The sequence below is a fragment of the Salarias fasciatus genome, chromosome 4, assembly GCF_902148845.1.
Source record: "Salarias fasciatus chromosome 4, fSalaFa1.1, whole genome shotgun sequence".
NCBI classification, from domain to species: Eukaryota; Metazoa; Chordata; class Actinopteri; order Blenniiformes; family Blenniidae; genus Salarias; species Salarias fasciatus.
The window spans coordinates 18713689-18741392 of NC_043748.1; the positions used below are offsets into that span (position 1 = coordinate 18713689).

The window sequence follows — 27704 nt, forward strand, 5'->3', positions numbered from 1 at the left end:
CCAGGCCATGAGGTGGCGCTGTTGTGTTTGGACAACCCCTCCAATAAAGGAACACGTCAATGACCACAGGCGACACAGGTTTACAGTCAAGAACATCCTTTTATTCAATCAAGTAAAGGTGTTGCTCTTTTCAAACTGTTTTTTATTATTATTATGGAAAAGAAACTGTAATTAACACATGCATTTCACCATGGGCTCTGGGAGGCGTGACTGAGGAGGGCGGGGCACCCGTGACCCTGCAGTGGGCGGGGCTTACAGGCCGAGCGAGGGAGGGCGGCGAGGCGGGGCGGGGCCACTAAAATCACTAAACACAGCCTGGAGTTCCACGAGACGAGTTAGAAACAAACCAAGGAAACGAAAAAAAAAAAAAAAAAAAAAATCAAAGTAGGTTCGGCGGACGGTTGGGCCACAGGGTCCGACTGGGGCTCTCTGATTGGTGCAAGGAGCAGATACTGCAGACACACTCACTCCACTGGAACACACAGAGACACACACACACACACACACACACATACACACACACACACTCCGCTCCGTGCAACCTGTTCGCCTCTGATATGGCTTCTCGGCTGTGGCTTCTCGCTTTCACTCGTCAAGGCTTGATTGATAATACTGCTGCTGGCTTCGTTTGCTTGGTAAAGAAAAAATAATAAAAGAAAGAAATAAAGTTGCATATGCACGTTTGCTTTCCTGTTCTGTTAATTGCTGGACTTTGCTGGTGGAATTTCTCGGTTCTTTTCGCTCACAACTCACTGACTTGACTTGACTTTTTTTTTTTTGGAACCGCATCACTTTGGTCAACGGCGGGTGAATCGGGTTTGAAAAATGATTGTGCTAAAAATGTGAGCCGGTCAGTCTGGGATGCTGTGGAGCCGCTCCGCTCTTAAGGTGCTTCATTTTTACATTTTTTTTGTAAGTTTTCTTTTTATATATATTTTTTTTAAATAGCTGGTCTCATTCAACCACTAGAAAGGTGCATAATTGTAGGTGTCGACGCAGCGTCTCGTCCGCTGCCTAAGATATGCAGTAACATCGACAAAATTAAAACAAAAAAAAAAAAGCAAATCCAAATTGAATTATAAAAAAAAAATAAATAGAGGCAAGGATTACAAAACGTTTTTTTTCTTTTTAAATTCTGCCTACACTAGCAGTACTACTGGTCGTCGCCCTCGCCGTCAGCGTTGCGCTGCTCCCTCCCACCACCGGGGGGCAGACGTGGTTTCTCCCTGGGTCCTCAGCACAGCCCAGAGCCCCGTGGTGTAACTTGTTCACTTACATTAGCTGTTGAATGGAGAAGCTGAAGAAGATGGGTATGGTAATACAATGTGAAGCGTACAGACAAGAATAACATGTGAGCTAACTGCATTCCGCTCAGACGAAAACAAAAAACAAAAACAAAAACAGGAGAAAAAAAAAACAACAAAAAAACAAAAACTGAAAAAAAATTGCGTATTCTTTTTTTTTTTGAGTGTTTTCTTTTTGTTTTTTTTTTAAACCCCGCCGTTCAGAGAAAGGGAGAAAAAGGAGGGGGAAGGGAAATGGAGGAGGAGGAGGAGAAGGTCACGCGGCTACAGACTACTCCAGTGTCCAAGATAGACAGACGACAAGATACAGAGGAAAGAGAAGCAAGACAGAAAATAGCTTTTTTTTGGCCTTTTTTCAGCTTTTCTTAATTATTCAACAATAAAAAGAGGAACTAAATCACACCAATTTCCTTTAGTACTATGTATACTGCTTTAAAAAGCTCGAAGAAGAAGGAAGAGAAAGATATAGAAGCATGAAGGAGGGGACTGTTTTTGTCGGTTTTTTTTTTCCTTTTTTTCTTTTGAGATGGGCACTCAGGATTACAAGATGGAAATCTGTGAACAAAAGGCACTTTTTAGGGACAACCTTTAAAGATGCTCTGAGTCTATAACACTACATCACCAAACAAATATTTATAATCATTTACAGCGAAGGGAGGAGGGGGGTGGGGGGTGGAGGAGGGGATTCTGGGAGGAGTGGATGGCTGGGTGAGTCGGTGGGTGTCGGTTCGGGTGGGGGTGGAGGGGGTGGGGCTCATGTTGTTACTGATGACGGCGCCGCTCTCTGAGAAGAGAGGCGGCCGATTCCCTCTCGTCCAACCCTGGTAATCTTTAAAAAAAAAAAAAACCAGAACTGATAAATTCGATCAGATTTGACTGTTGCTGCTGCTCTGCTGAATCAGGGATCAATTCCTGTGCATCTCCCAAAACTGGGGAAGATCTTGTCTCTTTTTTGTTTCTTTTTTTTCCCCCACATTAGGACCACATGCTGGATGCTACGGAGACCCGGAGGGGTCAAAGTCAGGCTCTGACCTTTAACCTTGCAGCTTTGATCGAAGTTTGCGATGCGTTCAGGTGAGCTCGTATTTTCTTAGCTTATTCAGCATCTGTTCGTGACAAGTTAGCATTAGCTTCTGTGTTTTCTGCCTTGTAATGCCTGAAAATTGGTGTTAGATTACAACGTCTTGAACTGAACAAAACATTTAGCATTAGGTTTTTTTTGGGAGGGATTTCATTAGTCTAGCTTTTTTGGTGGTACTCTGCATCACCTCATTCATCTGCATAACTCTGGAAAATGTTCCATGCATTACCTCAGATTAGCCAATAATCTACTTTTTTTGTAATTGCATGCGTTACTTCAACAACGCATGGCAGCTTAAGCAATTCCACTCTGCAGTGTTTTGGTTTAGTTCGTCATAATTTCAGTTTCCTTGTGATATTTATAAATCTCCTCATAATGAAGTTTTTGAACGAGACTAAGGTAATAACAAAATCTGGAATGGCATGGATATTTTTAACAGGAATTCAGATCTAATGAAATTTGCCAGTCATTCAATTAAAAAAAAAAAATTGTTAAAAATATCCAAAATCAAGGACGGCTAACTGCACTTTGGTTTTGTTTGTGATTCTGGTGGTAAAGGAGTTTGAAGGAATCAGCAAAATGAAATAATGCAGAGAACTAAACTATCACGAGGAAAGCCACAATCGCTGCAAGGTAACTCAGGCGATTTCCTGCAGCGCCCCCGTCAGGCTCCGTAGGATACAACATGACCAACTGTTGGAAAATTTTGCATCTTTCAAGGTTTTACAGCTTTTTTGTTTCGTCTCCCTGCTGCGGCGTAAAGGTTGGGGAGGAAAAATGCCTTTTGTCACAACAACCTTTTCATACAACGAACCCCTCCCCCCCTCAGTAAATACAAAAAAGAGAAATAGAATAATGCATGTTTTCCTAAAAATTTGCTTCTTATGATAACACTTAATTTCGTTTACTATCATTTATGTATAATAGAGATCGAACGTACTTTATTCTTTACGAAAGCACCAGTTTTCATAGTGATATATACTTTACGAGTTGCAAAAATTGTTCCTTCAGCCCTCCCACATTTTTGAAAACAAATCAAGAGTTTTTTTTCTTTAAAAAAAGAAGTGATAAAAGGAGAAAAAATATAACATAAAAGGAAATTAAAAAAACAATTTCCCCAAAAAACTTAGTCATACAAAGAGACTGGGATTTTTTTTTTCTTTTCTTTTTTTTTTCTTGCCGCCCTCGTATTTAGAGTCCCGGAGCATGTGGACTTGAGAACAGAACAAAAAGAAAGAAAAAAAACCTTGAAGAGGGTTTTTTTTTTTAAATTCCCCCTCGTTTCGCTTGACACCCTCGAAACAATCGCTAACAAACACAATTCCTCTACCAAGGCATTGCACATGGCTCAATCAACATACATCATTTAGTTTCAAGAACAATACTTCCCATCGAAAACAAGAAAACAAACAACAAAACCTAATCTGCTCTTCTTTTTTTAAATCACCATCATCATCATCAGTTGCTGTCTGTGTATCTACTGTGTTTGCCATGGATCTTCCTCTCATGTCCTTTAATGTGGGTTTAAACTGGTACTTTAGCTCAAATCAGCACTTTTTTTTGTTTTTTTTTTTTGTCTTTTCGAGATGCATCCTATGACCTGCGATGTTCGCCATGCTTCAAAAAATAACTAGACTGCCACAGAGCTTATCTTGCAAATAAAAAAAAGTATATATCTATAAATATATATGTGTATTATATATAAAGATGCTTGCGATTATCTAGTGAGCTGTTTTTTTTTCTTCTTCTTCTTCTTCTTCCTTTTCCCTCCTCCTGTCATAAATGTTTTCACTATAGCTTATATGTGAGAAAAAAGAACCTGAATTCATGTTTGACAAATTGCATAATGGGAATACAGAGGCACTTCCATAGATTAGAAAAGAAATCACCTTTAGCCGTCGTTGGCGTTCAGCGGAGCTAGTTTCTCTCTACCAAGCTGATGAGATGCTCGCCGGCCGGGGGGGGGGCCGGCCGGCCCTGTGGCGTTTTTCCCTGCAGTGAAGAACATGGCCAGGCAGTCCAGTTATTTTGTGAGGTTGGATGGGTGGTTCTGAATCAGAATGTGTGTGTCTGTGTGTTTACATTTGTGTGTATGTGTGTGTGTGTTTGTGTGTTGATTATATCCGTCGATATATTGATATATAAAATGATTAAAAGCATAAAGGCCTCCACAGATTGTCTATTTTTAAGACTTCCCTTTGAATACAAGTCGGGCTCATGGGGGCGTTGTTTTTTTGTTTGTTTGTTTGTTTTAAAGAAGTGGCGATCTGTGCTCTACCAGCGCGTTTCCATCCCAGTAACACGTCCACTGAAGTTGGTGGTCAATCTGCTGTAATGCTTACAAAAAAAAAAAAAAAAAAAAAAAAAAAAAAAAAAAGAAAGAATAAAGACTCACAAGGTTGGCTGGCGTGATTGTATTAGTGCATTTTTTTTTTTTGTGTTGATCTAGAAGGGCTCTTCCTTTCAGAATAAGAGGGCGGGGGAGGGGGAGTGCTGGTGTGTGTGTGTGTTCGTTTAAAGTGCGCGGCGTTCGAAACTCAGACGCACACACACGGAAGAAAAAAAAAACTGAAAAAAAGGGGGGCACAAGTGTGATCCTCCTCCCGCCGGCCCTGGAGGCCCCTCGGCCCTCTGGGACCAGATACGTCACATCCTCTCCTCGTTCCATTTTTTGCTCCGCAGTGTGGCCTCCTCTGCTCTTGGAGCAGCGGCTCATCTGGGAGTGTAAACAACAGGGTAAACTTTAAGAGCGACTCTTCCTCTCTTTTTTTTTCTTTTTCTGTTTTATAACTCCTCCTTGGGCCGGCTGGTGTCTCCGCCGCCGCCAGCAGCCACTAGCTAAACGCCTCCGTCCGCTCGGTTCCCAGAAGTGAGACCGGCTTCCTGTGATTGTCTAAACCCGGCGCCGGGCCGTCCGACGGCGCAGGTTCGTCTGAGAACGGACGGCGCGAGAGGAAAACGGGCTTCCGGGGAAATGCGCTCGTGTGAAACGTCGATGCCACTCGCGTGTTTCCGGAAACGGAAAACTGCAGCTCGTGTGAAGCCAATTCAGAAAGTTGTGATGTTAAATCTGGTTTTAGCTTCAAAGGAGCTCCATAAGGTTTTTTTTTGTGTTTTTTTTGCCTCAATAAAGTTTGGCGTCAAGCAAGATATTGAAAAATGACGTCTGTCTTACACCAAACCCCTTAAAACAATGTAGTTAGCACACCAGTCCACAAGTTGGAGCTGTTGGTCATTTCTATGATAAACCAGACGCGATAAGTTTTGAATTTTCACTTGAAAACTGAACTTAAACTTGCTTTATTCCTGCAAATAAATCTTTGACTTTAAATGGACTAAATAGAGAAAACTGAGGAGATCGCCTCCCTCTGCAGCGGTTCGGGTAAATTCAGATTTATAATGAGAGTAACATGGCTTAGCACAGATTCTGAGATCATTTAATTCAAGCCGGATGGCAGTGACATGAAATGAAACAATCAAAATACACATTAAAACAGAGTTTGGCCTTTGTTTCCATCCACTGACTGTGGAAATGCGCGTTTTAAGGCTGGTTTTTCGACGCTCCTCGAGCTCATGGGTTCATCTGATTGAAGGCATCTGATGCTGTGAGTTGAGATGTCTCGACACCTGTGGCTTCTCAACCAGTTCTGCGAGACAGCAGGATCAATATTTGGTTTATTTTAGCTGCACTTTTAGAAAAAAGTAAAAAAAAAACAAAAAAGAAAAAACAAAAAAGTAAAAAAAAGGCAGGATTCTGGTACGATTCTGAAAATTTGCGTGTGTATGAGTAACCGGAATGTCAGGGTCGTATTCTCACGAGATGGAGGGTGTTTTGGTATCTGCATTAATAGCTGTATTTATTTAGTGAGGATGGATTCTAATCATCGGCTAAATGCTCAACAAACGACCAGTTCCTCCCTTTAAAAATCACAACTTTAGGTTCCGCACACGAGTGCTGGATTTTCAGGTGCAGCTAAACGTAAAGGACAAGCGAGTGGCATCGAGTTTCATTCCCCGTGGGAAAAAAAAAAAAAAATCCTGGATTTTATTTGTTGAATTGTAATTTTTTTTTGCAAGCACTACTTGATCCGGCTTCGCTCACCACCCTGTCTACACCGCTTCAACACACCGCTTCCTGCTGTGTTTCTCTTTAAGGTGCTGTCATTCAAATACAAAACAATTATAAAATAGTACAAATCCAAAAAAAAAAAAAAAAAAGGAATAAATGCAAATAAGAGATAACACACAAGAGATAATAATAAAAAAAAGAAAATCATTCATCTACATCACAAGAGGGCAAAACGGGGAAGCAATAGCTGCTGTCTATTGTGAAAACTGATGAACACACACTGCCATTTGTCAGTGTGCGAGTGTGTGTGTGATTGTGTATCTGATTCACTGGGCTTCTTTTGTGTGTATGTGCGTGTGTGTGCATTTAAAATGATCGTAACACAACACCACCACCGATTAAAACACTACAATCTAAATGGTCAGACTGGGCAAATGAGTGTGTGTGTGTGTGTTTTTTTTTTTTTTTTTTTTTTTTTGAGAATGAATGGGAGGCCGATGATTTGTCGAACTGAACGATGGGTGGGTGGGGGTCGGGTGGGGGGGTCGGGGTGGGGGTGCGGAGGACACGTGAAGGCTTCTTGCACCTCGGTTTACTTCCTCTTTGAAACTTCTGTCGGGCGTGGCCTCGCACGCCCCGCGGGTGAAATAGTGCACATCGTTACGATTAGTGTTAATTGATTCGGCTTGTAGTGCAACCCTTGATCAAGATATGTTTTGGCATGGTCTCTCTCTAGTTAGTAGTAAGGGTGGAAAAAAAGGGGGCTTGGTGGAGTCAATGGTCATTCGGAGGGACGGGAACATTGGTTAATTTCGAGGTGGGGGGGGGTGTTTTGTTGTCGTTTTTGTCCGGGTGTGATGACAGACATCACAGGAGCACGGACCGCAGCTTTCACTGGAAAAAGTAATGCTTTGCTTTGATTTTTTTTTTTTGTTTGTTTGTTTTGTTTGCAGCTTGAATCTGCACCTGCTGGGTTTTTCCTTTCACACAAACGCGTCCCTTCGTCGAAGTAGGCGGAGCTGCGTCTTCCCGCTCGTCCACAGGTTCCTCCCACGTCCTCCCGCCGCCGTGTTGTGCTGGTTGGTTTCGAGGAGAGATGCCTGCATTGCTGCTTGCCCCTTTATCCCCCCCTTCTCTCATCCTAGCATCCTCTTTGTCCATCCATTCGTGCTTTCAGTCCATCCATCTTTGTTTAGAAAAAAAAAAAAAAAAGGGTCCTCCCTCTGACTGCGTAAAATAAGTCCGGAGTTCCACTAAAAGCGTCATGCTGCTGTAATTTCCTGCTTTGCTCGGTTATATTTCATATCAGGTGACAGTCGGGGGGCCGGTCGGTCAGTGGGGCGGTTGGAGGACAATTATTATCCTGCGGGTTGTTTCACTATTTATTTGTTTTGTTTCCTTTTTCTATCTCCGATTGTAAAGAAAGAATTCTAGTTGCTGGTTTGTGCACAGATCTTGTCAGAGGAACCAAGACTGAAAAAGAAAGAAGGAAAAGAGCGTCAGTGACCATAAAACCAAAAAAACATGAACAGAAACAAAACCACCAGGTGAGCAATGACAAGAAGAAGAAGAACAAGAAGAACAAGAACAACAAGAACAACAACAACAACAATAAGAACAACAAAGAAAAACTATACAGTTTAAATTTAAAGGTCATCATGGCATTATTGCGGCATTATCGCGGCAGTCCGGCCCACTTCAGATGAAGCTCTGCTGCATGACCCCTGAACTGAAATGAGTTTAACACCTCTGCTCCAAGTCTGGATAAGACGGACCATCAGTGCCGGGACCCAGATTTTGAAACTACACTGAGGTGAAAGACGGTTTTACAGAGGCAAACTGGAAGCGTCACCCACTGACGGCTTCAGAGTAACACTCAGCAGATCACTGACGTTATCAGAAGTTATCCCCTTGACGTTCTTCCAACATCTCCAGTGCATTTCGGTTCGCCATCTGTCCAGGAGTTGGCAAGATATTTCTCTGGGAACCGCACAGGTCAGGCTTGTGGCGGCGTTTGAGAGAAAGTGTTGGGGACCATGCAGGTGGCGAGGATTCATCCCGTCACCTCGGTGCACGTATTGCACATGTCTACAGGAATTTCTTTGAAATTTCCAGTTTGGACGGTGTGTCTGGCTCCAGGACGCCTCGGGCCAGAAGCACTGTACTGTAAACCGTGTCCGGGACTCCGTGGAGCACGTTGGCTTTTGGCTCCTCTGGTTCTTAAATACAGAGGGTGAGAGAACAGTGATCCGGGCGGCCGGCCCAGCTTATTACCACCAAGTCTGTCCGTTCCTCCGGAGCGGTACAGTATGCCTAGAACTTGGCTCCTGATGGTCAGTCGGGGGGACGGAGAGTCTGGCGCTCTGTGTCAGTCGCGCCATCTTCACGTCGGGCCTCTCCGGCTCAGCGTGAGCAGGGAGCAGAAACGGGTCACCGCCGCCGTTGTTGGCTGCCCCGCTTGGCCCGCAGGATCCGGCTCGGCGGGGGGCCGGTGTGCCAACATTCAAGAAGTCAAGCCTTGGAAACTGCTCGCAGGAAGGAGGAGGGGAGGGAGGAGAGGCAGCCTTTTTGTCTTGTTTTGTTTGACTCTAACAGGTCTCATGAATACCCCCTCCTGCCTCCTTGCCCTTCCCAGCTCACCCTGCTCCCCCGGGCACTGTCCCAGCAGGCCTCGGGGCATTGTAACTTCTCCCTTCTTAGTTACTCTCTCTCTCTCCCTTCTGTGTGTTCGCTCTTACAAACACACACAATCCATCTATCTCCCGTGAACACTCCCACTAAATCCTTGGCAGCAGACAGTGACCACCCTCTTTTCTTTTCGCCCCCCCCCCCCTCCCACCCTCCCCCCCTCCCCCCCCTCTCTCCGGCAAACGCTTCTCAAATTCAAGATCAACTGGCTATGACATCATGTCTGGTTGCCGGGGGTAACGAGACAACCGGGACGTGACTCCTATAAGGGGCCGAAACTCTGTTGCTCTGTTCCCTCCATTTCCCCCTGTTGCTCCTCGCTGCGAGTATCTCGTTTCTCTTCCTCAACCCTTCCAAAAAGCCGCAGTACCCCGAACCCGCCACACGAGTGCGCAAGAAGCCCACCGTAGGGGCGGGCAGAGGCTTTCCAGGCTTTCAAGTCACCACGTACACACTTTTGACAAGGTCTTTGTCTTGTAAGCGATCTTTCTGTGGCTCATTAATCTTTTTTTTCCTCTTTTTTTTTTTCTGGTGTCGTTGTGGAGACACGTGTAAACAGTTAGCCGGTTCTGCCTTGAAAAGCAAAACCACACGTCAGATATTTTACCCCGCTCTGTACAGAAGAAGCGCCACACAGCCAAAAAACGCATGTGGTTAACTCTTGTCCATATACTCGTGTTTACTGGGTCGAGGCTTGTTTTTCTTTTTTTGCTTCCAGAGAAGGTGTATCCAAAGTTTGAGGAAAGCCAGAGTCTTGTCTTGAAAGACAACTGGACCTGCTTTAGGTCTCGAAGAGGACTGAAAACAGTCTGAAAGAACATTCCCAAAACATGGAAATGAATTTCACAACTAAAAACAAAGTCTACACAAGAATCAGGAATACTATGATCTGGATGATAGAATCTTCACAGAGGTTTGAGGAAGACTTTGCAGTGGTACGGCATGATGGTACCAATGCGCACAAAGACAACGTGCAAATCCAGGATCCACAATGAAATGTTCAGTAAGTGTTCAATCAATTTGGGAATGTTAGGGGAACTCCAAATCAGCTCGAAAAATTCTGGAGAAATCACAAAAATGGCCTTGTTGCTCAAGAGTGGAGGAAGAACATTAATACCCCTGGGTTTGGAAAAAGGATTTCTAATCAAATACACTAAACAACACAAGAGTCTGGAGTCGACCCGGAGTCCAGGCAACTTGTACCAAAAATGGAGGCGCAGAGATGGAAAGAAAGGAAAAGTGAGAGAACGAAGGGCAGAGAAAGGGAGGGGATCAGGCGAGCGGCTTCAGATGGTTTCCATGTGTCGAGGAGCCGAGTTGCGCTGAGCTGAGCTGAGCTGGCTCCAGGCGGGTGTGGTTGGACACTAATGAGAAAAGTACTGGTGGTAATGGTGGAGGCGCATGAACGAGGCGATGGGAGGGAGCAGCAAAAAGGTGCGAAAGGGAGAAAGTTACTGGGAAAACAGAGAAAATCAGCATGGAGGAAGGAAGATGGTGGAGCACGACGGCTCAGAACGGGGAGAAAGTGAAGATGAAAAAGTGGATGGGAGGTAGCGAACGAGGGGAGCGAAAAAGGCAGCAAGGGAGCCGACCTGCAGCCCGAAGGGGAGGCTCCATATGTGCCAAATAAACAGTCCAGCGCATATGGTAAACCACACACGTACAGTAAAATACAGATGTACAAATGCACACACTGGCGGTGTGCTGTGGGACGGCGAGAGATGAGAGGCAGAGGAAACAGCAGCAGGTTTGAGGGAATGAGGGAATAAGAAATATTTTGGCGCACGTCCACGGAGTTAATAAGTTTCCCGAGTTCGACGGGCAATCGCAGTCAAAACAGACGAGTCTTCCTCCTCTACTCGGCCAGACAGACCGTCAGGCAGCGGCGACTCCTACCTGTGTCTGCTGCGGGATGTTCAGAAAGTTGTTGTCCCGTGATCCGATGCCGACAAACCTGTTGGGAGCTGTGGCGCCTGGCGTGGAGTATGCTACAGAAACAGAAGAACAACAACACAGGACATGAGGACACGCTAACGGAGCGAGCGCTACAGCCGCCTGCAGGACGCTAAAAGTACAAGTTCATATTCTGGGGAAACAAAATCGTCCATGTAGATAAAACACTTTGAATACCATGTTACCCCGTTAGCTTGTTAGCTTATCATGAAAGCAATACAGACAGAAATAGTTCACTTAAGTTCTTTAATATGACAAGAGACAAATGAACAAGCCAGGAAGGAGTCTAAGCAACTACTCAGAAAGGAGAAATTTCAGATTTATGTCAAGTTACGCTCAAAACCCTTAAGATTAGCCGCTAAGCTAGCTTGCTATGGCATCATATTTAACATGCAGGTGTGCTAGTGGCCTTTTATAAAGAAAAGAAAAGAAGAAAAGTAAACTGGTGTTCTCAAAACAGTAATGAAAATATCATGAAGTAGTGTTAGATTTTTATTTTCTCTAGTTGCTAGCAGTTGCTAATATTTGAGACCGTCATTTTTTTTTCTAACTACTTACGGAAAACTTAGTTACTGCCAACATAACATTGCTATAATGGTTAATTGGCAGAATTAAACACAATACAATATTCTTCAAAAGTTGTCAAGAAATAAGTGAAAGAAGAAATGTTTGGTTGTGCGAAATAAAGAAATGTTTTATACCTGGAGGTATTTTGCTTCAGTTTTTAAGCCTAAATATGTATATGTATGATAACATATTCAACAATGTTAATTGTAGAATGTTTTAAAGTTTATCATTGTCAGTATTGAAATATTTAATTCAACAGTAAATTGAATTTATACGAAAAGTAAATGTTTCTGTTTGTGGTGTTAATATTGAGCACTATCACTGTTTCACTTCAAGAATATAGTTGATATTTAATCCAAAATGGTATTTTTTATTTTTTTTTAAGAAGGAACATTCTTTGATTTAATTAAGATTTTAACAAAAATGAATAATGTGCTGATAATGCAAACTTGATCAAACAAAGAAAAAAAGAAATGCATGATTTAAGATAAGCTTAAAGTGCTGCTGTTTGTAATTGAGGTCAAACTTGAAGAAAAGTTTGCCAAAAATCTGGTATGCAAACTGAGATCTCCCTGAGTGATAAAATCCACTTGATGAACTCATTTGGAAGTGATTGAGCACACCAGAACCCTGACACCGAGGATCAGTCAGGGACATTTAAAACCCACTGGCATCAACGTCTCTGACAAATTTAGGGCAGTTTGAGGTACCCTACGGACTCCAGAATCTGAATTTCACCGAGGGGATTCGCAGAAGTTGTGTACATGTGAGTCAGTTCGTGTGAAGGGAAAAAAGAGGGGGAGGAAGAACGAGAAGAAGAGCGACAGGAAGAAAGATACAGCATACATCCATGTGTTTCTAAGAACTGGATACATATATAAGACATAGAAGACTTAGAGACACTGACTGGGGGTAAAACGGAAACACTAAATTTGAAGGAGAGCTAAGAAACAAACAAGAAAACAAACGTGCTCCATCCAGTGCCCCTCCTATCATAGGTGAGGAAATGCACGCCTGACAAAGCCTTCACCCGAACGCACAACCTGCGCTTTATTAGTTTGGTCCAACAAAAAAGGGAAATGACGGTTAAAAAAAAAAAAAAAAAAAATCACCCAAAAAGAAAATAATTCCACCAATGTCCCCATTTCTACTCTTTGGAGTCCATGGAAATTAACTGCCCTAAATTTGTGCCCGGAAAGTAGGATTAATGAGAAGAGCCGTCGAGGTGAGTGCAGCGTCCACACCAGACAATGCAGAGCCACTCAAATCCAGCGGGGGCCTCATACGGAACCCTGAGGAGTCTCACGGAAGGCGGCGGTGATGGGAAGCGCTCACCAGACCTCTCGGTGGCTGCGATCTACTCTGACAAGCTCCACACGCTGATCTCTACAGGCCGTCCGAGGGTTCGGGGACGTGAAATGCTGGATACACACTGATGACACGTTGAAGGTAGAACAATGGCAGGGGTCTTGTCTCACCGGAGAGGGTCGGGGAGGGAGGGTCTGATTCTTTTTTGTTTGTTTGTTTTGGTGCTGGTTTGGATTTGAGACCGGTCTCTGCGGGGTCACTTACACGGAGATGTGGGCGAGGAGAGTCCGCCGTCAGGGGGCGTGCTGTTGGGTTTAGAGTCGGGCATGGGGAGGGGCACTGGGCGGGCCACTGGGGGAGGTGGAGGCAGCAAGAAGGAGCCTGGCATTTTGCTCTGGCCGCTCCCGTTTGGCTGCAGACAACACAAATAGGGTCAAGGAGGGCGACATGCGACAGTCCGCAAGACACGGGATGAAAATGAGGCGCAGCTCAGGGAGGCCGGGCCCCAAAAAATATCCATGACGGAGGGAAGGAGGGGATGGTGGAAGAAGAGGGGAAGGAGGTGGTGGGTGGTGGGACACAACCAAAGGAATGAGGTATGCGGCTGGCTTCTTTTATGGAGGTGTGAAAAATAATAGTCACCACAAGGTTTGATAAGAGTGGGAGCTGGAGCTGGAGGTGAGAGGGTCCACGGTGGGGGGAGTGGTCCATGTCGGGTGGAGGAAGAGGAGGAGGGGAGTGAGCAAATCATTCGACTGGGATTCGTCCAGAAGATGGCAAGAAATCAAAATCATGGGAGAATACTCTGCTACACAGGCACAACACCAACCAACCAACCAACCAGCCAACCAGCCAACCAACCAACCAACCAACAAACGATACCGCCACCAAACGACCAAACTCCAACTAAAATCGGAACATCTAGAGATGAAAACAGAAACACGATGACACAACACAAGGGCGAGGTATGCTTGGCTGAAGAGTGCCGTGACTGATTCACGCTCGTGCGAATGGTTGTAACTTCTGAGGGGTTGGGTGGAGCGAAAGAAAATAGAAATAAAGAAAAGAACAATACAGGAGAAGGAGGGAAAACGTTGGGGGTCTGAAACGGGAAACGGCAAGATGACATTGACAAGACAGCACAAAGAATTGTAGACCAACCGACTGAAGAGCGTTGAGTTTGTGTTGCTGTGGTTGTGTTTTCCCATCAGGGAGGTGGACTGACACCATTATATAAGCTTCTAACATGCACACGGTGTGTACATACAGTATAGGTTCATATTTTGAGATGCATTTTGAAGCACACTGTCTTTGATTTGGCAAAAAAATAAATAAAAATCTAAAGAGATGTAGTTATGATCAGAAGAAGACCAAACTGTGAAATTTAACCACAGCTTAAAAACCACTGAAAGTAACCATTAAAACCGAAGTCCGAAGGGTTTTATGTGCAACTTAAAACACTTTAGGATGCAAAGATAACCTTGGTTTTCTGACAACTTGAGCCTCACTGTGGTAAAAGTTTCAGCTTTGCAATTGTTGGTCTTTTGCAGTTTGCATGTTTTAGTACCGGTTTGTTATTTCTGCACACTACAAACCTGAAGTATTTTATCTTACAGACGGAATATTAATTGAGCATGTGCGGGAGCAGTGCTTCAGATACGTTGTGTTTCCCCCCCGTTTCCATGGAGATGGTGATGGCGTGTTTTTAAAAAGTTGCACCTTTTCCCCATTGGGGATCAATGAAGTTTCTTGAATCTTTGGGAGTCGTTTTCAAAAAGCTGAGTCTTCAGTGGCTCTGAGCACTGCTGTCATGAAAACGGACCCCAAAATGCAACAAAGGTTCTGCGTTCTTGTTGGCCCTAAGCCAATGCACCGATAGTAACTAAAGACTGAAGGACAAACGAGGCAGTAGTGGGTTGTAATTCAAGCTTCAGCAGGTGCTGCCACATCAAAAAATCTTAAATTCAGCCTTTAGGTAGAGAGCAGTGGTTAAATTTCACTGTGGGAGAGGCAGCTGTGCGTAGATTTTTGAATCATTCTTGTCGACAGAACTCACACTTTTCAATTAAAACGCCTATTGTCTGGCTTTTGGTGTGCTTGAAGCAAGGTTGTGCATTAGCACTGTACGCTCTGCTGGTACCTAACGCGCATCAAAGGTAGTAGTCATGCCTTACCTGTCCGGCGCCTTGGCCCGAGCCATCAGCACAGACAAACTGCACAAATTCCTTCAGGGGGTCCTGTCCAGGGTGGTGGTGGTAGCGGATGGTTGGGTGGGTGAAGTAGGGGCTAGACTGCTGGATGATGGAGGGAGACGGGAAGTGCAGGGCCGAGGCTGAAGCACGGGGACTCCCTGCGAACACAGGTGTTGGTGTTAGAGGAACGCCGGCGGCGAAAAAAAGAGAGGACAGAGCGAGACGAGGAAACGGACGGAGAGAGCAAACGGTGACAAAAACATCACGTCACACAGTGAAAAGCTGGGAAGAAAGCTCGTTTCTCGCCCGAGAAACAAAGACTGCCAGGTGAAAACCACAATGAGCGTCCAATCAGTGCAGCTTCACGGAGATTTGTACACATCGTATTCATATGCACACACTGGTGTCGACACAATGCCAAGCCCGAAGGTGCAGCGATTCAGGTGATGCTAGTGCAACATTTTGAAATGAGATGCAAACAGCTTGCACAGAGAAAGAAGGAAAAAAAAAAAAAAAAGCAAAACACAAAGAGATCGTGGAGCTCCGTCTTAAATTAGCCGGTCTTAATGCCGGCACGCTGCTTTCAGAGTGTGATTCATTTGGCGTTGACGCAACTTGGCATTGAGACGGTAAAGCCGTTTTTTTTTTTTCTCCTTATCTGACACATTTTTCCTCTGTGACAGAATTAATCTGTACGTACACTTCAGATCTGCAAAACAGCTTCACATATCTGCAAATATGAACGTATGTGTGTACGAAAAGGTGTGGAGGTGTGAAGTACATGGCCGGTAAGCACGTTTGGTTTTTTGTTTTTTTTGAGGGAGGAAAAAAAATCTGAAGAAACTCACACTAAACAGAGCTGAATGTATGTCGAGGCGTGAAAGGGGGGCAGTTGGTCGAGCCCGTCCACACCGAACACAAAGAACTCTCTGTCAGACCTATATCCATTACTAAATCTCCTTGATTTGTATTAGAGGGCTGTTCTCCTGTGAGCCGTGCCCGTCTGACGCCCACCCCGTCCCGTCCAGGCCCCCCAGCTGCCCACGCCAGGCTGCCAACAGTCTCTGGTGCTCCAGTCTTATACATTGTGTGTGTGTGTGTGAGTGTGTACTTGACGAGGGTGCCAGCCCGGCTGCATTACCCCCCAGACGGGCTCATGCCTCCGAGCCCGGCAGCGCCTCGCTCCCATGCCAGGCCGCCTGCTCCCGAGTGCAGCCGTCTCCCCGCTCCTATAGCGCCATGCTAATCTCATTAGGGACTGGGCCCGGGCCAAGCCGAGGGGGTCTGGGGGCGGGTCGGGGACGGGATGGGTCGTGGGGAAAGCAGGATGAGAGGGAATCCCCTCACCCGCCCTGATCTCCTCTCAACTCCCACTCGAGCTGCTGTTTTTTGTTCGACGTGCTCCAGTCAGGTCAGGCGAACCCAGAAACCCTTCGACTCACATCACTCCTGCAGATCTGGTCCAGCGTTGCAATAAAGATACGACTTGTGATCAATACACTTACGCAAATAATCATATCTTAGAACGATGCTCTTTCTCTTTCTTCTCATTTAGACCTGCTTGTTTTTATTTTCATCATAATTTTAAACGTTTTCTGACTTAGTTGTTTATCTTTTTTAAAATTTTTGTGCTTCCAGTTTCTAGCCTGAAGACAACAGGTATGAAATAATAAATTAAAATGTCCTTAACTGGGTAATCACACATGTTTTGTGACTTTATTTGTATTGGGTATTTCAAATTCTGTCATTTGGAAAATTGAAAATCTGACCCATCTCCAGATAGCAATCACAATAAAATAGCGGTGTACAGTGCAGCTCTGCTCTGAACACTGTTGACCATGATGTAGTACTGCCAGTGTATCAGGTTCAACCACTCCACCAGTTCTTCAAGATGAACAGACTCAATTTATTATTGGAAAAAGCACCAAAATAAATAAATAAATAAATAATTAAACAAACATGCTAAAAATGCAGTAAACAGTGCATATATGCAGATGTTGATAAATAGACTGAAATGTAAAAAAATCTTCAAAATTTCAAAATCCCATTCGGACTTCTGGCATCAATGACTCTTTAAATAAATGTCATCAACACACAAACACATCTTTTCCATCATTGTTAGCTGGACTACATGCTACAAGCTCATTTAGCAGCCTTGGAGCAGCAGAAATAACACTGGTCTCCAGGTACAGCCGGCTGTGTGGCCACTGCTCAGGGACCGGCTACAAATTCCAACTGTGAAGACAGATACTACAAACATTCACTGCAGTGCCACCAGAATCACCGCTGCCTTCACTCGTATCCTGCTGATCGCACTACAACACTTGGTTTGATATAAAAAAAAAAAAAAAAGGCTTTTTCAAGCAGTGTGTTTGTTCAGTTTGTTCATTCTGCAGGGAAATAAAGTCCAGCAGACAGAAGCACCTGTCAGAAACTCCAGACTTGAGAGCTACAGTCCTTCACAAGGGCTGGCAGGACATTAATAATGTCAAATATTTTCCATTTTAAAAGATGGACGTGTTCCTCAAACGCAGATGGAGGATGGTTAAATGTGACTGAAGGGACAAACTCCGTGGAAGCCGTGGCAGCCGGCCCCGGCACGCTCCTCCAGCCCACTTCTCCAAACCCCAAACCCTCTTGGACGTCGTCCTTCACACAAAACAACAACATCGCCGACGATGTGGTGAACGCTTTCACGCCGGCGTCGCTGCCACGCCGGCGTGGCAGCGACCCCGGCGGCGTGGGTTACGACCGCTGGACGGGGAAACGGGGGGGGCGCTGGGATACGCCGTCCGTCCGCGTGCGCCGCTGCAGGCACGTACGCCATACACGCGTAAGTGAGGAGATCAGAGCGGCTGTAGCTACATCTCGAGAGGCAGCGGGTCTGTCAACAACCGCCGAGGAGGGTTTAATGACACGGCGGTCAACCTCATCGCCTCACATCTGCTCAGCGGCTTAAAAAAAAAAAAACCCTTTGATGTCGCCTCGTACAGAACTAAAGCACATGGGTAATTATCTCCAGCGAGCCCCTTCGCCCGGCGCACTTTGGGAGAAGAGGAGAGAAAGTCTCCGTGCGATAAAACGCAGAGGGCGATGATTTATATTTGGATGTGACTGACATCCGAGCGGCCTCGCACGTTCTAGATCCGAACCGCACTTTCCACCCTGGAACGAAGGGTTCAGCATGTGACCGACCGCAACGTCAAGGCGGGAGAAAAAAACATTAATGACCAAAAATAGGAAGAAGCACATCAAAATTCAGAGCGCACGGCCAAATCCGCCAGTAGTAGCTCAGTGGAGTTTGGTGTTCTGGCGCCTCCCGTGTGGCGTGTTCAGCATCCCGCAGTATCACGTGGTTGTTGTGTGATAATCTGATAACGCTCCAATTAATTCTGGGATCAGGAGCTATCAGTATCACCTTACCAGTACACTGTGACACACGGCTCCAACACTCATTAGGAGAGTCCTGTCACACGGCTTCAGATTGTGTTGTGGTGCCGAAAACAAAACTGCGTTTCATCAAATCATGAAGGTGGAGGAGAGGGCGGAGGTGGAGGGGAAGCCGAGCCAGCCAGAGCCACAGGAGTCACTCTGGACACTGCAGGTCCCACCATGGACCCCGGTTCGAGTCTGGGCTCAAGACCTTTCCCAATAGTTTGCATGTTCTACCAGTGCATACATGGGTTTCCTCCTGGATTTCTCCAACAATCCGGAACATGCCAGGTGTTTGAATAACGGCGACTGTAAGGATCTGTTGACACGACAGCAGAAGCCTGAAGCCACTGAAAAAGTGACTCGTTTTGAGAACGGCTCCCAAGGTGAAATGGGCAAAAATGCAACTTCTGGAAATCGCTCAGGCTGTGGACGGAGGAAACGCTGCTGCTGCACATGAGCATCATGACCGGAGGAGAAAGGTCTTCTGCACATGTGAGGAGATGGAGAATAACAACGTTTTGCTCCAGAGTGTCAACACTCCCGGTCCATATCCTCCTGGACGTGGTAGTTTTGGAGTTGACAGTCACCATTTTAATGTTCTTTGTGCGTGTGTGTGTGTGCGTGCGTGCGTGCGTGCGTGCGCGTGTGCGTGTGTGTGTGTGTGTGTGTGTGTGTGTGTGTGTGTGTGTGTGTGGTTTGATTACAAAAACTAAACAACAAAAATGTTTCGCTACCAGAAAACCACATCGCTGCCTGGTTCTCTTCATCGTTCTTGGTGTTTCTGTCGTTGCCGTGGAAATGGACGTCCTTTTGAGAATGTTGCCATGTAGACGTAAAACTTTTCTGAAACATCGTGTAAACAGTGGCCTAAACTTATTAGTAAACTAATCATACTTTATTTATTAATCCTCTGTTGGGGAAATTACTTACTGATGTGATTTGCAGGATGTGGTGGGCAGCCATATTGAGGTGCTGTTGGGAGCTGACTGGGGTCAAAGTTCATGTTGTGGGACCCACAGAGGTAACCTGTCGACTGTGGGATTTGAACGTGAACTTCAGATCCAAAGTCTGCTTCTATCTCGCCTTAATATTTAAACTGCCTCAATATTATCTATTCGTGAGGGACTGACCTGTTTATAAGGCGTCTCACTGGCCCATGTGCAATCTGCTTTACTGCAGGTATATTTTGTTATTTTCTAAAATAAATGTTGCAATTTAATGATAATTCAATCATGAGATTGAAGTGAGAATGAAAGGTATTGAGTGAAAATAAAGTACGTCTTTCACAACATTCCTAAGATAGATCCATTGATTGTATTGAGTTCACTTCCAGATAACACAGGTTTAAATGACTAAACACGTTGAACTGCACCCGTCCGCCAAGCGAACATGTGACCGAATCGAAGCGAGCCGCAGTCGGCTGCCTGAAGACGCCACAGACCAGAGAGAAAGGAAGCAGCGACCACCGAGCGCCCGGAGAAAGGAGGCGGCGACTACCGACCGATCTGACCACCAACCATCTGCCACCCAGCAAAAAAAAAAGCAAAAAACACACCCCTGCAAGCGGCGCCACCAGCAATGTCCTGCACCCCACCAAGGTCAGCAGGCGGGGGGGGGGGGGGGGGTCAGATGAGGAAGAGGACGCCACACCCCGCCAGCTCTCACCCCCAGCCAGCGACAACGCCCCCACCTCGAAACCAGCGGGGGAGGGAGGAGGAGAGGGAGGGGGCGGGTGGAGGGGGAGGTCGGGGGAGGGGGTCGGGGAGGGTGGGTGGGTGGGTGGGTGGGTTTCGGGAGCTGGGTTGGTCTCACCTGGTCTCACTCCCGCCAGCATTGGCAGTGGGTGGTGGGTGAACGCCATGCGGGGGGACCTCGTCTGGGAGGACAGGGCGCTGAAATCGAATTTCCCCGGCTTCTTAAGAGAACCAGGCGACGAGAGTCCTGGCAAAGAGGGGATCAACAGAATGGCAGAACAGAGACGAGGTTTTAATCAAACATGGCTGCGTTTCTGAACTTCGACTCTACTTTTACAAAAAAAAAAAAAAAAAAGAAAAAAGGAAAAGAATCTTATCAGACTTCTATCAGATTTGATTACAGGAATCAAATGGTTATGACCGACTGAAATCAATGGATTGATCTGCTGATTCATTCATTGATTTGTTTGATTGGCTGAACATACAGATGGGTCGTCACAATCTGTACTGAGGTCTAGGTTTGCTGCGCCGCGTCCGTCAGACAGCGGGGTGGAGGAGGGGGGGAGGGGGGGAATCCGGTGAGAGGCCATGTTTTCCAAGCAGCAAAAAAGGGGTTGAGAGTGAAGGGAGGTGGGCGGGCGGGCGGGGGAGGCGGGGGGGCAGAGGTCAGGTGGGGCACAGCGTCAGGGACAGGAGGAGAGCTGGGAAACGCGTCCGCCAGGGCGAAAAAACATCAAAACCACCAGAAAAAAAAAAAAAAAAAAAAAAAAAAAAACTCCCGGAACCACGAGCGCCGCCACGGATCTCCGACAACACTGTGATCGCCGTCCAACGCCGCCGCCGCCGCCGATCCCACCAAAACACACATCAACCGACCCTCTGATGTGCATATCTGCCTGTCAGGTATTCCACCGTCTTAAGACGTATAGCATTTCATAAAGAAATGCTTCAAATCACACACACACACACACACACACACACACACACACACACACACACACTGGCTCACACAAGCTGTTGGGGCTGGGTGGCGAAGCGCCGGGCGAGCCGCCAGTGACGGCTGGAGGAGGATGGGAGGAGGAGCGGTGACGGCACACAGACAAACATATTAAAGTCCCCCCCGCCCCCCCTCCTCCTCCTTTCTGTCTATAAATGTGGGCTGAGGCTGGAGGGCCGCTCCGTTCGGTTAAGAGCCGGGCGCAGTAAGTACAGACCCGGCTCACCAGCGGACCAGAAACATGGCCAAACGTGTGAGAGCCTCAGATAAAAGCGGCTCTCTCTCTCTCTCCTGTGATCCCGGCCTCGTGCGGCCGGCACCCGGGGAATTTATTTTGATGTATGGTAATCCAAAAGGAGCAATTTAGACTTTCAGGGTTTGAGGAGCAGCGCCAAATGGTGCGTCTGACCTCTGCCGGGGGAAACCGCAGCGTTGAATATACGCTGGAATAAAAACTCTGGAAAAGAAAGAAATCCATAAAACGGGGAATAACGAGGAAGAGAGCGAGCGGAGAAGTGGATCGGTCGGACGCGCAGACCTCATTACCTCTCTCTGAGCTCATGTTCTGTTTGCTTCAGATTCGCTTGAAAGAATCGAGCGATAAACAAGCTTGGCGAGCGAAGAGGCCTGTAAACTACTAAACGACACAATATTCACACATATAAAACAAACACACTCGAATAAAGACGGGGGTAATTTCAACAAGGCCCAAAGAGATGTGGAAATAGATTTTTATGAGCAAAGCTTATAAAGTCCAACAGAGCAGATTTCTGAAAAGCTTTTCTTTTTTTTTTCTTCCTTCTTTTCTTTAAATGCTACACTGGGAAACATTTTTATCGCGATTGACTCACAGCGGGTGCAGCTGCGCTCGTGCGGGCACCGAGAAGTTTGGCTTATGCTGGAGCAGCCATGTCATGTGACTCCATATGTAGGTGTGCGGCAGGAGGAGGGGGGGGGGGGGGGGGGGGGGGGGGGGCGATATAGGTTTTATTAGCTGGTTGCATTCTGGGATGAAAGAATAAAAATCCACGTGCAAAGAAATAAATAGGAGTTGCATCCATCTGGTAACGATATTGCACTTCTGGCGATGTGCTAGTTTTAGCAGGGTAACGTATAACTAACAGTTTACGGCCAAACAAAGTGAACCGCGCGCGCGTGTGTGTGTATTGTTGTTACGCACACAGATCGGCCAAAACAGAAGAACATTTCAGCAGTCTTTGCTTTCTTGTAATTATTGCGTCATATAATTAAATTACAGCTGCTGCTCACTTTGTGCATCAGTTTAAAAAAAATATGCACAACGTAAAGGTAGACAACGGAACAAATAAGACAAGTTATAAGGTAACCATGAACAGGGCTACATATGATGGAGATTAAAACACTCGTCTCCGGGGAAACAGTTATTTAATGATCTGATGGATAAAAACTGAAATAAAGATTTCATAATCTCTGGTGAAAGTAAAATCTACTGCAGAATGTCGTCAAAACTGGAAAAAAGTAACATTATGTACTGAACAGCTTTTGGGTAAATCGGTGAGAAAGTGCTGTTTCAGCTTTTACTTTTTACGTCATTTTTATAAGTCGCAGTTTTCTTTATGAACTTAAAAAACAAAATGAAGCAAGAACGGAGTAGCGGTTTTACAAATTGTGTACACGTTCCAATATTTACCTCCTGAACAATCTCCTGATTATTGTTTTGGTGCCGTTTTGATCATTTTCTTCCTGTCATGCCAATCTGGAAGTCATCATTGTTTCTATTGTCCGTCTCCTCTCGCATCTACACAAGAGCTATTTACTTTAGCATTTCAGAAAAATTGTTCTCTCCTAATTTCTTCAGAGTCGAAACTATTTTCCAAAAGTTCTTCTATCAGTGGCTCCGAGCACCATCGTCACGTAAACAGATGCTCAAGACAACAAAGGTTTTCTGTTTTCAGTTGAAAAGGTCGTGTTTGCACGGATGCAATACTTCACAGGTATGTTTCTATTTGCACTTCTTAAAGTCACAAAACTACCTAATTGCGTCATTATGTGTCATTTATAACTCCAATGGAAAAAGCATAAAGTCGAGAGAAATTAAGAACATTTCACGAAAAGGTCACTGAAAATCTGTCTACATGTGAAATATTCATCACTATGTCCAGAACGTGATGAGTCATTTACAACAAAGGCCGTTTAATCTGCCCACAGTGTTTCTATTTTAACAGTATTTCCACAAATTTAACGAAAATTCCTCATGAGCAGCACCGATTTGTCATTGTTTTTTTAGTTTGGAATCAACAGGAAGAAATGAGGACTCTATTAAATAAATAAAAAAAAAAAATGAAACACTTTAGAGAGTTTGATGATTATCAAACTGTGAAGCTGATATCACTGATATCTAAACTCGGGTCAGGAAATGTTGTCAAAAAGTCAATTTCAACTTCAGAATTTTTCCGATTTGCGTGGTCATTTCCGGGGCTGGCTTGGAGTCTCTTGTGGGCCAGTTTTGGCCCACGGACCTTATGTTCAACACCCTTGAGCTCCGCCATAAAAGGCAGGAGGTCATAAAGTAACGGCTGAGCAGTGAAAATATCGTCTTTAGTGAAAATCTTCAAAACCGTTTCCCTTTTCGAGGCCTCTTCTTCTTTCTTATTGGATCATTTCAACATTTATTTAAGTAAAACCATGTGAGGAGTTTAGTTTCACTGGAAGAAAAAAAAAAAATCCTCGCTGTTTTGAAGTTTTCACGACATTAAAAGCTAAAACTTGTTTTGAACATAATTTTCCTGTTCTGTGAGCTGCTGGGTCAATCGGCCATCCGAGAGCTGCTACACGAAACGTTTCAGCTATTTTATAGATGATTTTATATAAAAGATCATAAATCTGAAGGAACTTGAGATCATTATTGGGAGAGAGAGAAGAAAAGGAATGGAAAACCAAATCTGTCTTCTGTTCTTTCTTTTTCTTGAGGAAATACTGGAACATTTGAAGATTTATTGAAGTGAAACCATGTGAGAAGTTTAGAGGAGAAAAAAAGCATTTTTTTTTGCGTGTGAAGCTGTTAACAACTCTGACATATGAAATATGACCCTGACTGAACATCGCATTTTTCAAGAAAACGCTTCAAACCGCTGCATCCATCTTCTGAGGATCAGGAAACAAGTTTGTAACCAGAAGTATGCCGGTTCAAATCCGAATATGGGGTAAAAAAATCTGCTGTTTTTGGCCCCGGAAAAGACGTCAAAACTTTTTCTGTTTTCCAGTGTGTTCAGATTATGGCCAGTTTATCATTCTGAGAAGATCCCAGAGTTTTGTTATTGACCACTTCCCTGCAGTGAGCTTCAAATCTGCTGCTTATTCTCATTTTGTACTGAGAGCAAACTCAATGCTACGTGTTGCTCATCACACCCTCTAGTGGCATGAAGTGAAATCACAACAGGAAATTCGCTGCACACGTATGTTTAAAGATGTGCTCGAGTCATTTTAATATAACAGGCAGAGCATCAAGTGAATAAAACACAATATTTCTGTCTAAAATGTAACATACATAAGTGAAGAGAAAAATGAAAAATGGAAGTTCTACTGTGGTTCTGTAGCAGGATTCTGTTGTCACACACTGACATCTAGTGGTCACAGTTGGTATGTTTCCTTAAATTAATAATTCACTTGTTAACATGAGCTGCAAAAAGAGTGTCACTTATAATCTGAAGAATACGGTGGTCTGTAACTTCATTTTAATAATAAAAAGAAAAGATATTGCCTCGCTCTGCATAGCTAAGCTCTAAATCTGACGCAGGTCTCCGTTTCCTGGAGGAGAGGAAACAAACGAGCAGCAGATAAAGACGGCGTTGGAGGAGCAGCAGGTTTGGCTGCAGCACTGATGCTGTGAAGAACAAAACCAGCTGGAGAGGGCCGGCTGAGAGCTGCTGACGTGAACAAACACCAAAGAAAAGGGAAATACCTGGCTGGATGCTGAAAGGACAAAGGTAAGACGTTGTGTACGTCTGGCAGAGGAATGGATAAACTGAGACGTTTGTAGCTTGGAGAGGAACAACAGGCATACAGACGGTTTTGCTCAAGAAAGAACTTTGAAAGTGGCCCAAAAAAATGCACCAAGTTATTGGAGACTCTTCTCGTGTTTGTATATTTGAACTGGGGGGAAAGCAAACTGAAGCAAGGCCTTTCTATATTATAATAACTGTATTGTTTATATGTGAACGACAGGACCAAGATGAAGGAAATGCTGAAGTTTACGTCTTTCCTCTGTGAGGAAACAAACGTACAAGAGAGACTTTCTGAAGATTGATGCTGTTTGACCATAAAAAGGTTGAATATCGAGGGCTGATCGGTAATTTGACACCAGCCTCGCCAAGTAAGGGACTCTCCCTTTGCCGGCACGTATTAAAACTAATGTTTTAAATCTTTACGGAAGCAACTTAAGCAGGCATCCAACCACTGACATGGAAAACACATTCATTCACACTTCTCAGATGACACTGGACTGAAATGTCCGCTGGTTCAACTGTACAGTGAACTCTAGTCCAAGCCAGTGTGTCAAACACACTGTCCCACTCAGTCCCAAACACACTCTGGTAGTGAGCTCCGCTCAAAGGTGACTAATGGACCAAACAATAGCAGTTCGGACGTAATCGTCAGAAGCGAAGCGTCTTTGCAGCATATTGTATTCATTGGCGTTTGTTTGTACAATGGAGGAGTTCCTGCTGGTGTTTTGACTCATTTATGAGTTCTTGATGAGTTTCCAGCTGGTAAAAATTCCACTATAATAACTGTACGAGTGCATTTAGCCCAGCGTGGAGCGTTGCAGTGGAAGACAGCTGTCCGACATGCTTTCTGTAGGAATCTTCCAGCTTTTCCAAAGGCCAGAATAACACAGTTACAAGAGAACAGAGTGAGCTGGACGCAGCATGAAACACGGAAATGCAGCTTAAATGTCAATATTCCTCCTGCTCCGCTCCTTATTCTCACACAAAAAAATATAATACCAACATGAAATGAGGTTTTTTCGATGTATTTCTGCAAACAGACCCAGGCGGCCGCTTTGGCTCCGGCTCCTCCATACAGGGACGACGGCACGCCACCAAGTCCCCGCTTCAATTAGAACCAGCTTATTAAGCATAAACAGCCTTAAATTATACATATTGTTTTTAGTCTCTGTGATATTCCCTAATTAGCCGGTATCTCGCTGAAATATCGGCGGCGACGCCGCTTCTCAGCGAGGAGCGGCGAACGAGGCCCAGATGCCCAATGAAAGCTTTGTCTGATAAAGCTAACAGAAGTTACTCTGATCTCTCCCTTAATCTGTGTGTGTGTGTGTGTGTGTGTGTGTGTGTGTGTGTGTGTGTGTGTGTGTGTGTGTGTGTGTGTGTGTGTGTGTGAGAGAGAGAGAGAGGATCTACACATTCACAGTTGTTTGTTCAACATTATTTCGGTGTCCTGCTCCTGGCACACTCGCACCAGCAGCCTGGCAGCCAATTGCTCCCATGACCCTGTAGTCTTGCCACGCTAACAAGCTGGCGACCGCACAAACCCCCTTAACTGTCACCGAACCGGTCCACTCGCAGGCGCCCGCACACACGCACACACACACACACACACACACACACACACACACACACAGGAGAAAAGAGCTCGCACACTCCTTATCCAGGTGAGCGAGAAACACCAGCAATCCTCATTAACCGCCAACCACGCTGCCATTAGCGCTCATGAAGAAACGTCCTTCAGGCAAAGAGAAGGAACACACACACCCCCACACACACACACAGCACAGTGCACAAACCACCAGCTTCAATTCTCCGTCAGACAACCCCACTCCCCGTTCCCTTATCCGGGAGGAAGGAAGAAGAGGAAGAAGCAGAAGAAGAGGAAGAGGAAGAGGAAGTGGGGCTTCCCCACCGCTGAGCAGCAGCAGCAGGAGGAGGAGGAGGAGGAGGAGGAGGAGGAGGAGGAGGAGGAGGAGGAGGAGGAGGAGGAGGAGGAGCGCCAGAGCGGCAGACAGCACACCCAATGATGAATTACATGATCACCTGCTACGCCTCGGAGCTCTTCATTCAGGTAAGAGAAGCACCTCCGGAGCGGGCAGAGGCGGCGGCGGAGGCGGAGGCCCCCCTCTCCCCTCCCCTCCTCTCGCTCCCAAACACCACCAGCACCATCACCAGAACAGATGTCTGCTGTAACCCAGTAGCTCCCCTCGCTGTAGACACATGGAGGCGCCATCTGGACCGGAACGCCGTTCCTCTCCAGATTGGGGAGCGTTGTTGTTGTGTACGGGTGTGTAAGTGTGTGTGTGTGTGTGTGTGTGTGTGTGTGTGTGTGTGTGTGTGTGTGTGTGTGCGTGCGTGCGTGTGTGTGTTCCAATGTGTGTATGTATGCGAATGTAAATCACAGAAGCTTCTATTTAGTTTCCCGAGCGTCGT

The 27704-nt window shown here is 45.5% G+C and overlaps 1 protein-coding gene and 1 long non-coding RNA gene across 20 annotated transcripts in view; one reads left to right on the forward strand and one right to left on the reverse strand.

Annotated features, from left to right (window-relative positions):
* Positions 1-4380: 4380 nt before the first annotated feature.
* Positions 4381-27592, forward strand: LOC115387254 (uncharacterized). Its single transcript, XR_003931351.1, has 3 exons — positions 4381-4459; positions 13055-13057; positions 27568-27592. It is a non-coding gene; the product is annotated as an uncharacterized LOC115387254 (long non-coding RNA).
* nfixb (nuclear factor I/Xb) overlaps positions 7841-27704 on the reverse strand; it is a 159192-nt gene continuing 139328 nt past the window's right edge. For 12 of the 19 annotated variants that reach the window (XM_030089893.1, XM_030089890.1, XM_030089888.1 and 9 more), the window contains 5 exons: positions 20410-20538; positions 15145-15320; positions 13235-13382; positions 11039-11130; positions 7841-7927 (listed from right to left, as the gene is read on the reverse strand). In XM_030089893.1, the coding sequence (XP_029945753.1) occupies positions 7913-7927; positions 11039-11130; positions 13235-13382; positions 15145-15320; positions 20410-20538 (560 nt within the window). In that variant the 3' untranslated portion in view covers positions 7841-7912. The remainder of the gene's footprint in view (positions 7928-11038; positions 11131-13234; positions 13383-15144; positions 15321-20409; positions 20539-27704) is intronic. The other 7 variants (XM_030089906.1, XM_030089902.1, XM_030089899.1 and 4 more) reach the window with 3 other exon arrangements.